The sequence below is a fragment of the Metopolophium dirhodum genome, chromosome 1 (genome assembly GCF_019925205.1).
Source record: "Metopolophium dirhodum isolate CAU chromosome 1, ASM1992520v1, whole genome shotgun sequence".
Lineage (NCBI taxonomy): Eukaryota > Metazoa > Arthropoda > Insecta > Hemiptera > Aphididae > Metopolophium > Metopolophium dirhodum.
In genome coordinates this window covers 97,272,310-97,288,461 of record NC_083560.1, presented here as the reverse complement: position 1 = coordinate 97,288,461, position 16,152 = coordinate 97,272,310, and the positions used below count along the sequence as shown (strand labels likewise).

At 30.1% G+C, this 16,152-nt stretch overlaps 1 protein-coding gene across 1 annotated transcript; it reads right to left on the bottom strand.

The window, feature by feature from the left end:
• Nucleotides 1-11,046: 11,046 nt before the first annotated feature.
• LOC132947552 (uncharacterized) lies at nucleotides 11,047-13,035 on the bottom strand. The gene has a single exon (XM_061017859.1). It carries the CDS (start codon nucleotides 13,033-13,035, stop codon nucleotides 11,047-11,049), a length of 1,989 nt encoding a protein of 662 aa, XP_060873842.1.
• Nucleotides 13,036-16,152: the final 3,117 nt, after the last annotated feature.

Here is a 16,152-nt window from a genome sequence, read left to right as displayed (position 1 = left end):
AGAAATTTTGTTCGATTTACGGCTAAAAAATCTTTACCTGCATGGAATTCTATTAATTTCTGACATATTTGTTGTTCTTCAAAACGTTTATTTGTTTTTTTCAAAGCGTTTATGCTTATAAAATCAACACGATCTACAAAAGCTGTCAATTGTTTAGGTAAATTTTCAAAATGTTCACAATTATAATGTATTAATACGTCAAACGTATCATCGATAGGCTCATCAATAGCTGATGGTAAAACCGATCGAGTATTTCGTTTTACGTCATATTGTACATTGTTTTCTTCTTCGATTGACCATAGAGTATTTTTTGTACTTATGTTGTCAGGATAAATAATTTGTCGTGTTTTTTTTAAAGTATTTGATATATTTGTTTCTGACAAATTGTCGTCGATCCTATTGTCTGTAGTCGTTAAATGATAAACATAAATTATTATAAATATTGAAATTATTAACGTGTAAATTATTAATAAGATTTCAAACATTATAAAATCATTTAAAAGAAATCAACATTTGTAAAAATTATACAACTATATAACATATTTCTATGTTTAATCTTTTTTTTCTACAATAATATTTGTAGAGTGTCTTAGAGTATAAAAACTACGTGTACTTGGCGTAAAAACTTTTTTCAATTGATGACATTTGTTTTTATTTGTTTTATAAACATAATAATATTGTAAATAATAGATTGACAAAATAAAATAAAAAAAAAATACTTGAATAATTTTATTTAGATATTATTAAATTATTTTAGTAAACAGTCTATACGGATACAAATATACAAATATTAAATAACAAGACAATCATTTTAGTACATATTTGTATATTGTAATACAAATATTATTTTTTTTTATTTCTCTTGGATTCTTCATAGTTGTCGGAACCGTCAATGTTTTTACGTTTTAAATTATTTGTACAAAAAACAGAAGCTAAAAATTTAAAATTGTTAAACATTCTAGACGATATTGCTCTTTTAACAGTGTCACTCGTGCTGTTGAATAAAAATTCGTGATCTTCTGCTTTATTATAGATATCTTTGAACCGTTCATCTACGTGTAATTGATATTCATAATCTACCAAATTCATCAAAAGTTTCTTGTCGTATTCTCGTTCATCAAATGTTTGTTTTATTATTCTCGCTTTCGTACGCATTGTTTTGGCATCACGGGCCAAAACTCCGGCTGCTTTTTTCAGTTCTTTGTATTTCAGTATATCAAACAATGCACCGTTCATACACAAGTGAAAAGGTTGTAACGTACCGCTAACCGTGAATAAAACTGAACGATTTTTTATAAATGCGCAACAATGTGTGTTGATGCCAAATTCAGAATTTTTCGACACTCGTGGTAATATTGATCGACCAAATGGTCGGAATAGTCCAGATATTGTAAAAAGTTTAGGATCTGTCCATTCGCGTTTGCGACTTGAAAAAAATACTGTCACATTGTCAATAATCAATTGTTTGTCTAATAAATTATTGTGACCCGACTTTGTAGGATCGTAACATTTTAAACGTAAACAACGTTTCATTATTTCTGCTTCACTGAATAGCAGACGTGTTTGAAGATTGTAGACAAAACGATTTTCCTTGGTGTCTTTTGTTTTGAACGCCGTAATATCTGTCGAATCGCCGTTTACAAACCTCACACATTCCGTAGGCATTCTAACAACTGTAAAAGCGTGTAATCGTACATATATAGTACATTCATTACCCAACCTGTTGTATATGTTGACAGTAAACTGACCCGTGTCGTCGGCGTCACGTGCTTGCAAAGATGGTACAATTGTCGGATCTAAGCAAGATATTTGTGGAATTATTATAAATTGTTCTTGGAGTTCAGCAGTATTGGTTTTTTTTATGATTTTACCATCCAAAATTTGTCGAGATTCAATTTTTTGAGGTATTTCTATTATGTACCCGGTGTTTAAATTTTGAACAGTATTTGGTAAACATCTAGGTACTTTTATAGTAAACATTGGCGGTGTTAAACGAAAAATACCATTTTTTGTTTTTTGAACACTACTGTGTACGAAAAGAACAGACTTAAAATCTTGTACTTTTATAACGCGAGCACTGGACGAATTCATTTTATCTTGTTTTTGTATACTAAACAATTCCGAAAACACTTCGTTGGTGACTTTTATGTCGAATTCTTCTTCGATTTCAATCTGTTTTGTCCGGTCCCGGCAAAAATCTACAGAATCTATGATTTTTCTTTGTAATTTTTGCAACGTCAATCGTTTGTCGTCTATTGATTTAGAGACACAAGTTTCGTTTGGCATTTCTTCGGTGGATATTTTGTCACAACGTATAGAAGGTTGAAAATTTAATACGTCTTGAAAATTATCGTAAACGTCCCATAATTTCGAGCGTGTTTGTTCGTTGAATGTTCGCGGATTTTTTGCAGTCATAATGTAAAAAGAACTCACATAAATAATCGGCGGCCTTACGATAGTTGTTTTGTCGAAACTGTTTGTGTATTGTCAAAATCGTGGACTTTATATTCTAATTTTAACCCCTTCTACTATCTCAATTCTATTCAAAATCAATTTTGTATAAAATAACAAACCGGTGGTAATAGGGCGTTACCTTTTGCTAATTTGTTTTTGTTACACCGATTGACTATATAAGATAATATTTTCTATCAGATATTAACGTATACATTTTATATAATATCTTTTATTATATTTAACTAGTCGATTTTTTCTTTATCGTTCAAAATAATGACTACCAACATTGTGTTATATCGTGTAATTTTTATTTTATACGTATCAAGTTTGCGTATTGATTGCTTTGTTTCAAACTGTACGGAAAATTGTTTAAAAAAACAAATTTATTTTCAAAATAATGAGCGAAATTCTTACGACGTTTCAACGAGTTGTGTTCCTAGTCAAGACGTGTTGATATGTGAAAATTCCGTAAATGTTTTTAATACATCGACAATGTATAATTTTGAACGGTTTAAAATTATATACATAAATTTTACACAACGAGAATTAACTGAAAATTTATTAAACACCGGCGATCGTGTTCAATCGTTAACGATAACATACAGTTTTTTGGAAATTGTAAATCGCTGTACTTTCCAATGCGAAAAATCAATTGAAACAATTGATTTATCTAATAATAAAATTAGTTTTATAGAAATGGATACATTTAAATTTTTAAAGAAATTACAATTTTTAAATCTTTCAAATAATATGGATTTATTTTTTGACAAAACATTTATTTTGCGATTACAACCACAGTTTTTACAATCGGCATCTTTGTCGTCATTATCAGATTTAGATAATTTAAAAGTTTTAGATATACAAAATACATTAGTTATTGATAAATATTTAGATGTATTTGAATCTTATTCTTTTAACGATGAACCAATTATACAATCCATGATCAATCGAAGCTCTTTGGTATTATATACATCTAAACATTTTATCGTTACGTCAAAAAATAATTGTACAATGTGTGATTCAAATATGTTTTCTTATTATACATCAAAAAACGTACAATTTTTTTGTACAACGACAATATATTCTTATATTATAAGAAATCGTGAACAATTTGATAATATTTTTTGTTACAACTTATTACAAAAAAAAAATTTCAACGACACTAATGACGTGGTGGTAGAAACAAGAATCAATAATTTCAAAACAAAAACTATGCATCAGATATTGTTCGACACGTTAGTTATTGCAACTCCATATTTACCAAGTAAATCTTTATTTTTGAATTTAACCACTGAATTTAAGAATTTTGTTTGTGAAGATACAAATACAACTGTAAAGCAATTATCAATTTTAAACTGCAATAATACATCAAAAAATGACAAATTATCAACTATAAACGTTTCTGATTACAAGTTTAATTCAACTACACAGATTAGTCCAGTTATTTATGTAAACGAATCGTTCGGCGGTACCGTGAATGGTACCGATTTGGATAATCGTAGTTTTGAACAACAAATACATTTAAATACGACTACACAATCTGATACAATTACATCAATACATAACAATACTGTTCAAAAGACACTTTTACACGATCAATTTAAAAAAGAAGAAATAGAAACGATCACAAACGTGTCGTACACGGAAAATAAAACCGAATCGGAAAGTGTTTTTGATCGTGTTTACAATGAAAATAATTCGGATATGAATCCACAAGTTGAGAAAAATTTAAATCTTCAATTTCTTACAGCCATAGACGATAAATCAAATAATTTAAATATATTTGTTTCGCCAACAATAAATGAAACGTGGAAAGAAAATAATCGTAATTTAGATTTAGACAACAACTATTCGGATACACCTACACAATTTCGTTCTTTTTTACCAAAAACAAATATAACATCAACAGAAAAAACCGACGTCGTTGCGACATCTTCTGCGACAAATCTAGAACAATCTGTTTTGATATGTTTTCTCGAATTTATTATTATTTTGTTAACAATTATAAGTACATTGATTGCTTTTTTTTTTATAGGAAAATATTTTGCAGATAACTTTTACAGAAATATCACGGAAATGAATTACACGCCCGGACCCGACATTGAAATCGATGGACCTAATACCTACGAAGCTCTACGTCCTACAACATATTCATCAACTTTATATACAGTTGACGATGACATCACATCGATTACTACGGAAAATCCAATAACGCTTATAAAAACAACAGAATTGTAAAATTGTTTAAAAAAAAAAAATTGTATTTTAATTTTTCGTCATTTAACGGGTAATAATTTTTATTATTTTATTCAATATTTTTTTTTTTTTGGTAATATTATGATATAATATGTTTAAGTTGAAAGTTGCAATCCTTTGTTACACAAAAAGTTATAAATAATTTACAATACGTTTAACTCTATTGTATTTTATTTACTATTAGATTATAGTATTTGTATTTTAGTTTTTAGTTATTTAACGGGCAATAATTTTTATTATTTTATTTAATAAAATTTAATATGATAATATTATATAATATTCATTGTTTTTTTTTGTTGGTAATATTATAATATATTTTTATGCTAAAAGTTGCAATCCTTTGTTACACAAGGATAAAACATAAATAATTTACAATTTAATACAATAATCATTATGGTTTAAAAATTTCTAATTTCTATGTTAAAACTTAAGATTTATGAAATAATGTATTCAATATAGTGTATACAACAAAGTACGAGTATTGGTAAAGTAAAAAAATATATTTTCTTTTATTTGGGTAAAAAATATCGTATGTTTCCTTTATTTAACTCTTCATGTCTTTCTACAAACCACCATTCGGACGGTATCAAAGTTTCTATTGTTAATTCTTTGTTTAAAAATCGTACATCTGTAGTAGACGATCGTGAATATGGCTCACGTGAATCGGTGCATTGGTTAAAATTAGACACTTTTATAGTTTCGTATTGTGGAAAATTCGGAACGTTTAACTGTGGTAATTTTATAAATTGATTTTTATCAGAATTTTGTTTTTTTGTTTCGGGTGAGTCAATTTTGTAAGACGTTATAAAATCTGATAAATTAGGAACCATATTTTGTTTTATATTTGTCTTGGTTTGTGATTCTTCAAATCTTACAGATTTACCAATAGATTTTCCTAAATTTTTACAACCTTTATCTGACGACGATATGTAATTTTCATTGAGATTACAATGGTTTACGTCTTTTAAATTTTGTTCACACATTTGTTGTTTACAAAATATATTTTCTTCATTGTCTACGTCGGCCATTTGTCTAAAAGAGTTAGGAATTGAAAGTATTGGTGGATGTACTACAGAGCTAGTTTCGTCGTGTTCACGATGATTTGCAAACAATGTTGTGGGTCTAGTAAACGACGTCTGTGGCTGCAAGTCTGGATGTAATTCATAATACGCAAGACATGAATATTTACCGTGGGTCCCGTTTAAAATGATACCGTGATCGTAATACCACCATTCTCCAGAACAACACATTGTATAAGGTATAAAGGATTCGGGACATTCTGTAAAATTTTCGCACTTATCAAAAGATACGATCCATTTGTCGGAACAACAAGTGTTGACCGACCGATCAATCAATCGTAAAACCTCGTATGTACAATGTACTTTACTGTTGGCTAATTTTGAAGTAGTTTCGCTGCGTACGATTACCACTGTGTTTTCAGAATCGGAGGTGTATAAACAAAAATGATAACGATAATTTAAGATTCTATTAGTAAATCTAATCTTGTCGTTAGAACATAAATAAACCATAGACATTATAGATTTATATTTAGAAGATTTTGGTACATTTATGTAACCGGTAAACTCGCGAGTATTTATACCTTTTTCTTGGTTTAGAATTAAAGTTTTTATTTTTTTTGACGAGTTATTATCATTTTTTGAAACTATTTTTACAGTCACATTGTTAATTTTAAAGAAATCATCCGTTAATTTTGAACTTTTTTCATTTAATTTACAAAAGGAAGACATTGTTTTTAATTTTTTTTTTTTATAAAACTTGTAAATTTGTATTATAATAACTATATTGAAAAAAAAATACATAACACATTCAGATACAAATAATAATTTTTTTTATTAAAAAAATATGCAATCGTTATTGTTGATTTACAATGATGATTATGGACAAAAAAAATATTAAACATATTATATAAATTTGACTGTTGTAAAAAAAAATACAATTTTCAATACAATACAATTTCAATGTTAAAATTCATAGGTTTTAGTCCTGTTACATTGTAACAGTTCTGACATTATCAGCGTAAACAACTTCGAATATATTATTTTCATTTTGATGATTATATGTTTTCAATATGATTCGTAAAATAATTATTAAAAATACAATTAAAACTATAACCACTGTAAACATTGAAAATGAAAATACAACGTACGTAAAAAAAATTTAAAAATAGTATTATTATCTATATATATATATATATATATATATATAATCTAATTACAAACTGTTTTCAAATATTTCCGTGTAGAGATTTTCTTCATAATCTATTGATTTATTTTTGTAATCTCTATTATTTACGATCACGTCAACTGCATCATCATTATAACAAATGAATTCGTTGTGTAAAACATTTCGATTGTTATTGTTTTTTATTTCATCTACACCGTCTGCTGTCCAACGACCATAAGACGTGTCGTGGTTGTCTTTTTGAAGTTGTAAATTTATGAGAAAATATATAATCCAAATCAGCGCTATACACGAAATGAACAAAAACACTGTCATAATTATACAAAACATTACCAAGGTCCATATTAAATACAAATAATAATTTTGAAACGTCATTGGAAAAAATTCAAAATCTTCATCAGAATATGTATTTTTTATATTATATTCTTCGTCGAGTCTAACCAATTGTTTTATACGATTTTCATTCAACGCGTTTGGTGGAAATAACAAATCGTCCAAACAAGTTATTTCTTGGACAACTAATTCATCAGATTTGTTTTGCATATTTGTCGATGAACATTCAGCAGATAGTGTATTATTTTTATTCAAAAACATTACGTGTCCACATGAAATGTTTTTTTTTAAAAACAAATTTAAATAGTAAACATTTTGTTGGCAATCACAAACATAACTTATCGCTCGAGTATCATTGAAGTCTTCGTATGTTATACATAACAAAAACCATGGTTTTATTTCTGACAACGTTTTCAACGTTCCCAATTGAACAGTTTCTCTGAAAACGTTTGTCATCATTAAATTTAACGTTATTAAATTTTTCATCGATGATACGTCGAATAATGGTAAACTTTTCAACACCAACAATGGGTTGTATGATAAATCCAACGTTTTCAATTTAAATTGGTGAACAAACATTAATGTATTTACGTGCTTGATACAATTGTGCGAAATATTTATATGTTCTAAATTATATTCGTGTTTGAATAACGCTTCGGGCAAGTATTTTAAACACTCGCTGTATGTGAGTTTGAATGATCTAACTCTGTTGTTTGTGTTTAACAAAGTTTTATGTCTCATCAACCGTTCTCCTCTAAACGATATTATTTCAATATCAATGTCCGTCACGTTGAATAAAATTGTACGATCAAAAGGTTTGAAAATCTTATGGCATTGCACCGAATTCATTAGACATTTACACGTTTCACAAGTAGTGAACATATTTGATTTGGTATCCGATACGATTTCCATATCGTTTGTCATTGTTTGGATTAATTTATTGAAACGTTTCATATTTGCAGATAGATTATTTTCTATATAATTTCGTTTAGTCGTATAGATCGACGGAAAAATTAAAAAAAATGCGTAAATAAATGTAGAAAAACGCATTGTTAATAATTATTATACAAACTAGAAAAAAACTATATATAGAATATAATTTTATAAATAAAAATAACGTAAACAGTTTATTTTTTTTTTCAATCGGTTTTTAATTTCTTGATAAAAGGCTCTATACTCAACTGTTGACTAGTGCCGTGTCTTTCGAACTGGTTAGGTATTGCAAATTTCAAATCTCTTTTAACACTTTCTGATGGTGTCAAATTATTCGTCACGGCTGTTGTTATTTTCCCCTCTTTTGATTTTTTGATTTTTATATCGTTCAGTCGCCGTTTTAATTTAGAATATATGTCACAATCGTCAAACTTGACCGTTAACGCGTAGACAAAAGCGTTGACATATTGTTTCATACCGTTTTCCGCAGTTATTTCTACAAATTCGCATTCCGGATATTTTTTAGTGATTTGTTCAAACGTTTGTTCTTCAGCGATTGTTTTTAAAAAATGTTTTGTATTTTCATTGGCGGCATACGTATTAAATTTTGTCAAATCACAAACCCTGTTAACAATTTCGAATCGTATCAGATCTCTGTCTTGTACGAATATATCATTTTTATTAGCGCATAATGCATCTTGCATACGAGATTCTTTTAGACATTCGTGAATCCAAGCACGACTTTCAACGAGCGGTAGACTGGCTAAACTCATTATTGTATTTTTCATGCGTAACAACACCGGCATTGTAGTACTGTATGTGAGTTTTTTTTTTTTTTGTTTCTGATCGCGTGACAAAACCCGTGTCGGCACACGTTGATTGTAAACTAAAAATTGCAAATGTTCACGAGCTTTACATCTTTCTTCAAAAGTATCTTTAGAAATAGAATTTATGGCTGCAAATATTATGTCATTTGCTCCTACCGGAACGTCGTAATATAAATAATTACCGTAGAGCAATTTTTCGTGTATTTCGTCCAATGTTATTGGTTTCAGATCAGTAACGTTAAAATTTAACAATACCGACACCAAATGTTTCAATTGATTTGGAATTTCGACACAATTGATATTTTTTGCAGACGTTACTCTAGAAACTGCAACGTACAGACTTTGAAACGTCGATTCGTGTAGTAAAAAAGAAACTTTATTAGATATAGTTCTCCCTTGACTCATATAAATTGACATAGTAAACGCAGGGTATATAGGAAAATTAAACAGGTCACCACGATCTATTATATTTTTTTGTGTATCGTTTCCGTCATTTAACATGTAACTTAAATGTTTTTCAAACACAACGTTTGAACATTTTCCGCGTTGAATTTTTATTAATTTTTTTGTCTTGTTCAAACGTACAACCAAAGTTTGCGCGGTATCCGGCTCATCGCTACGAAATTCTATTTTTTCCAAAATGCATAGAGAACGTTCAGTCATTTGATTCAAAAAATATATATTACCCACGACGAGTGGTAAAAATGGAAGATATTTACCGGGACACCATTGTTTGGAAAATTTTAACAATTTCAGAGGTTTGATTGACGACGATGAGCCGCCTTCCGAATTAATAAGTTCTACGGCTTGATGATATCTAAACGTCGGGTTTGGTAAATACATACCAGAATTGCAGAAACGTTTTCCGAATATCTTCTCGTGATCTACACTTGGTTTTTTTTCTATAACCCATTCGGACGTGGGTATTTGGTGTTCGTGTACAAGAGCGTGAACTTTGTCTGTCAGATATTTGTGGTACATTGACAATATCGTGTCGTCTGTGTTTACACTCTGTGTCATATTTTCATAAAACATGGCACTTATCAATGCGTAACCCCAGTCGTCTAAAATGTTTTCCGACGATAAAGTTCCGATAAAATTTACTTTTTCATTGTACGATTGATCGGTACAACGTTCGTTACGAGACAAATGAAATATTTTAGCGGAAAAAGCCGAAACGATGTTGAATGCAGAACATTGACCAGCGTGACTAGAGTTGTGTATATTTTGTAATTGATAACGATCACCACATATCACCGCTCCAATATTGTATTTACGTAATGTCATCATTATTAAAAACAAAAAAGGTTTCGGTATTACGGTATATTCGTCTAAAATCAATAACGGGTTGACAAAGTCTTCGGAAAGTATGTTCAGATCAATAATCTTCAAAAGACTGACAATAGCGTTTATAAAATGTTCAACACTCATGCAACTACTGAGTTGCATTTCAAGCGTTTGATATGTGAAATATTTTATTTTCAATAAACGCATTATAAACGACGCCGTAGTAGAACCGTTAGCAGAAAATCTATAAGTATGTAATAAATCACGTTTGTAAATTACGACATTTGGGACGATTCCAGTGACTAACGATAAATGATTAGCCAACGTCAACATTGTAAAAGTTTTACCAGTACCCGGGCCTGCTTGCAAAATTACAATGTCTTTGGATTGAGATATCACGTAATCGAAAACAACACTTTGTTCTTTATTGAGATTACTACGTGCGTATAATTGTCTTTCGAATCGTATGTCTTCAATGTCTTTTTCCGGAGTAGTTTTCGACATCGAGTACTCATGTTTGATTTTTAAACCATACGGTATTTTGTAACGTTCTCCGGTTTCCAAGTCTAATATCGTATATGTCGGCGAGCATTTTGGTATTAACGGTTCGGGTTTAGGGACATCGTTGATATTTAACTTATCGACAATTTTTTTATAAACTTCGGAATTTTCCATTTTCCAAAACAATTGAATATGCACTAAACTGTATATTGTTGTAAAAAAAAAAAATTGTCACGTGTACGAGCCAAGGCGGTCATGCGGTCACTGATTGCGATATAAATAAATCTCGTAGTTTTATAACAGTATCGTCATTAATTAAATGTCTATTTATACCCAACAAAATCAACAAAACTATTAAGAATAAAAAAGCCAACAAGTATACACCTGAAAAAGCAAAAACCAACACACCTATAGCCATCAAAGTCGCGTAGTCGGTACAGCTACCCGTAATGGACACTCTGTCTAGAAATTTTTTATTAAACGCGTCATAGTCTTTTTTGTCAAAAGTAGATCTTTTTACAAGTTCACGTAAACTCGCGTTCGTAGCCATCTCATTCAAATCTATATCCATACCTTGAGAGAGATCATATACTTCAGATTTATCTATAAAAACACCGTCACTATTTGTCGATAAACTATTTATGTACACCGCACGTTCAAAAAATGCTAAAATAGTAAATTCCAAAATGTCATCAGAATCCAGTAGCAAATCAACAAGATGTTGAAAATTGTAATCAACCGTTGCCATGTTAAAACGTTGCCGTTGCTCAATTTCACCGCTACGCATAAAAGCCATCGGAAAATCGACTGGGTTTATGCTTTGATATCCATAAGGATCCCACCAACCAAAAGCAAAATCTAATGCCATAGCTACGAGTAAAATCCAACTTATAGGGTTGGTCGCGTACAAAGTAACTTTGGCCAACATTAATGCAGATTTTGCGGCGATTTTTAACACTACTCTGGTTACCATAGTTTTAGCCATACTTCGCACCACAGCCGTGATTACTGGTCGTGAAAAAGATTTTTCCATCAATGTTATCATATTTTTTGTCAGCACCGGTTGAAGCGTTTCAATGGTTTTTACACAAAATTTTCTGAGTTCAGACAAAGTCGTTTCGAACGCCAGATTTATTGCAAGACTTTCCCAAAGCTCTGGCGATTTAACCATTTGTATCAAAGATTCTATTGTAACTTGTATAGTTTTTTCAACTTTTTCAGATGTAGTCATTATAGGTTCGTTGTTTTCTACGTCGTTCCTGTTGTTGTCGTCGTAGTCGTCGTCGTCGTCGTCGGTGTTGTTGTCAATTATTTGTGTAGATGATTTTTTTTCGACATTGCGTTTGGAACGTGTTGATTTAATAGGTTTTTCGTACGGAACATTCATTAACTGTGGTAATTTAAAATTTGTGTTGACATCCGACCGCCAACCTTTGACCGTTAATAACGGATCGAGTTTTTCGGGCAATTTTACTAGATCTGTAGGCAAAGCGAAAGGTTCTTTAGATTGGTTAATTACGTAACTACGTACTGTTGATTTTACAGTATTGATGAGATTCATTCCAACAACCACGTCCAAAACGTGTTCTGTCCCCGTGTACGAACACGGCCCGTATTGTTTACCTTCTTCTTTGATCATAACGGTATCGTAATAATTACAATAAGTTTCGTTATTTACGTACGTGAAACCGCAACCGTATGGGTCAGAAGTGTCTTTTATTCTAGAATAACCGGTCGGCATGTCGTTTACACGTTTTTCGTATTGAACATCGCTTCGATAAAATGGTTTTTCTAAAAAATTTACAGTCTCTTGGGGTACCACACGACATTCCCCAAACGCATAGTTCAACCAAGGTGTGACGGTTCGAGCTTCTCCATTTTTTTCATACGTAGGTTTATCCGTCATGTTAAAACACGCGGGCTGACATTGTACGTCCCATTTATCGTCGCCGACTCGGTAATAAGAAGCTATATGATCGGGTGTGCACATGTCTTTTTCACGAGTCTTATTGCATGATAATTTTTCGCATAATCGTTTCGATATTTTAATGTCAATAATTTTACATTTGTTTTTCAGTGAAATTGGTATATAAAAATCTGCAGAAGTCGCGTCACGCACAGTGTATTCTAAATAGCTGGCCAAGTGAGGAGCTTTTTTTAACAAACGTTCCAACATTCTTACTTTAAAATTATATTCCGCGTATTTTTCTGCATTCTTGTGATCTACGGAAGTATATTCCATTTTATATTACTTATAAGTGTATTTGAAAAAAAAATCCGTCGAAATAGTTTTCTATATTATATAATCGTAATTATATACGTAAAATGTGTGAACCTACTAATATTATGTCGTCGTCGTCGTCGTCGTCGTCAAACGAATCTTATAAAACAATTTTAAATCGGATCGAAACTATATTGGATAAAACTATAAAAAACTCTAAAACAAACGTATTGTGTTTAGACGGAACTTCTTGTTGTAAAAAATCATCAATATTACAAGCGATTACAAACGGCCCAGTGTTAAAAGTTCAAAAATTTAGAAACATTGTAAACAGTACAACTTACGCACCGTCAACAATGGGATACGTATGCGCCGGTATGTTAGATGTACTTAAAAGTACAAATGTAACCGTGATGGATAGATCACCGTTGAACGTTTTAGAATGGCATTTGTTGTGGAAACTCATGGACGCGTACGTAAAACAATTTGGAAATACAACTCCAAATCTTCAGAATAAAAAACATGTTGAATTTTTCGATTCTTTCGATGACGTTTTTGATAATCTAAAAGACACAAATTTTTATAAATTTTTTCGCTGCCGTTTAGATATCTTGACCGTTATCGATAGCAACATAGTCCGATGTCGCAATACACATTTGACTCGAAACATGGGTTCTGACTCGGAAAGAGCCAATTGGAAATTTTATACATTTTTTCAAAATAGAATGTATACACGGTTATACGATTTTATAGATTTATCTTGGTTTGACGAGGACGATACGTGTAATCAAAGAGACGCAATCGATACAATTTCGACAATATTGAAACGATGGATGTTAAAAACACCAACAATAAAACCCGCAGACGTTGTTTACAGACAAATAAAAATGCCGAATTCCATGGTTACAAAAGATTTGACGTTACGAAATTATAGTTCTTTTGTCTATAGATCTATGATTAAAAGTCATGTGAACAAAATTGTGAAAAAACATAAAACGAGTTTAACGTGTGACGACGATGACAATGATATTATTTTAGACGTACCAAAATTGGCAACTATTGCAGAACCCATTTCAGGTTTGTTAATAAAAAGTGCTGAGTTTACAATACCGACTAAGAATTCAAACGATTACGAAGACAAAAACATTAATAATGATTGTACGTACAATAGTGATGCAGACAGTTTTATCGAAAATACCAACAACGAAGACTATTCTGATGAGTCTGAAGACGAAAAATAGTAATATTAATTATTTACTCAATGAAAATTTCAATAAATATAAACTTTATTTATAATTATATTTTATACTTTTACATTATAAACTTTTACGTTTATCAAAATATTAAAAATATGCTCTACTGATTATATTATTATTGTGTGTGTGTGTGTAAAAAAGTATAACATGTATAATGTATAATTTATAATATAATATGTTATTGACGATATAGCTTTATTTAGACGTTTATAAGACATTTTTTTTTTTTAAAATACAAACATTTAAACAAAAAAAAAATAATTCATATATTGAAAGACTATATTATTATAATATAATTTAATAAAATTGTATTTGTTATAATTATTTAATTTTTTATTATTTAAAAAAAAGTGTGTCGTCAGTGTCGTCGTCGTTGTTGTCTCTCCTTGTACGATAATAGTGGATAGTATTGTCGTGCGTGTTGATTCTGTTGTGACAAAAAATAAAATAATAATATTGTAACAAAAAAAAAACATATTATTAAAAATATTTACATAAGGAATATATGTTTACGACAATTTAAACAATGCTTTACGCTTCGGCGATTGTGTATTTTTGTGTTTTGTCCGGATGAATAACATGTTAAAAATATCTGTACATCAAAATCTAGATACACTATCGGAAAAACAAAAAATACAAATCGATAATTTTTCAATCGTACACGCTGTCGGATTATTAGATAGACACGGCAATGGTTATAATTTTTACGAAACGCATGTCGCTACACTTTCTTCTGATAATGATCGAATTCACAATAAATTTCGCGTGAAATATCCTCACGACATTGTGCCATTCTATATGATAAAATTTTATGGAATTGAATATTTCATAGACACAGACACGGACTATGATCGAAACAGTGTTTTAAAACAGAATAATGTCACATCTACTACACTAGGTGAAATGTTTAAAACTTATGGAATATACGATACCGACATTAATATGCATTTTTATGAGTTATCGAATTATTCGGAAAACAATTTGTTTCAATTGTTATTGAAAAAAATTTACGAAAACAAATACTTTTTTGTACCGATATTTTTCTGCGAAGCGTTAGAATTTTTAAAAGACGATCAGAGTCAAATTTATCAATTGAGCGCTAAAGGCGAATTGGATCCACGCATAATTGAAAACAATGAAAAAATTACTTACAATTTTAATAAATACAAAGATATATTGTATTTTTACGAATCTTGTAAATCTTTGAAATATAAATATGTAGGAGCTTGTAATTTATTCAGTACTAAAACAAATCGTAAAATTTTTTCAAATGACACCGCAAGATTAATAAAATATTTTCGTATTCTGACGAACAAAAACAATAGTAACGTGTTTAAACTCAAAAACAAAAACGGTAGACCTGGTGTAAGAATTACTTGTGATTACATTTTAATACGGTCAAATGCCACAAAACAGATGAAAATCAATTGTGCAGCGTCGATAAACGAAACTTTTAGAGAAAGATATGAAAAATTCCGCAAGTAATGAATGAATCGGACAATAATATTGATTTTACATTGGAGCATAGAAATCGTAATAATAATAGAGTTATTTTTTATTTTTATTTGTCGTATCGGCAAACAGGTAAAGTAACATCCTTTATTGATCCGGAGACTCACCTACTGTCTCTTGGTATTTGAAAATATTTTTTACTGCTTGTTTTCCAAGGCTGAATATTTTACGATACAGAGACATACCTACCGTCTCTTTTTGGAGACTGTAAGATTTTTCATTATTATTCGACGAGTAATGTTTACGATTTTTCAATTCAGAGACCTACCTACTGTCTCGTAAGACTTTATTATTAATTTTCTACGATTGAACGTTTACAATAATTTTCGACTCGGAGACCAACACTGTTCTCGACTTATGGAACAGCGTT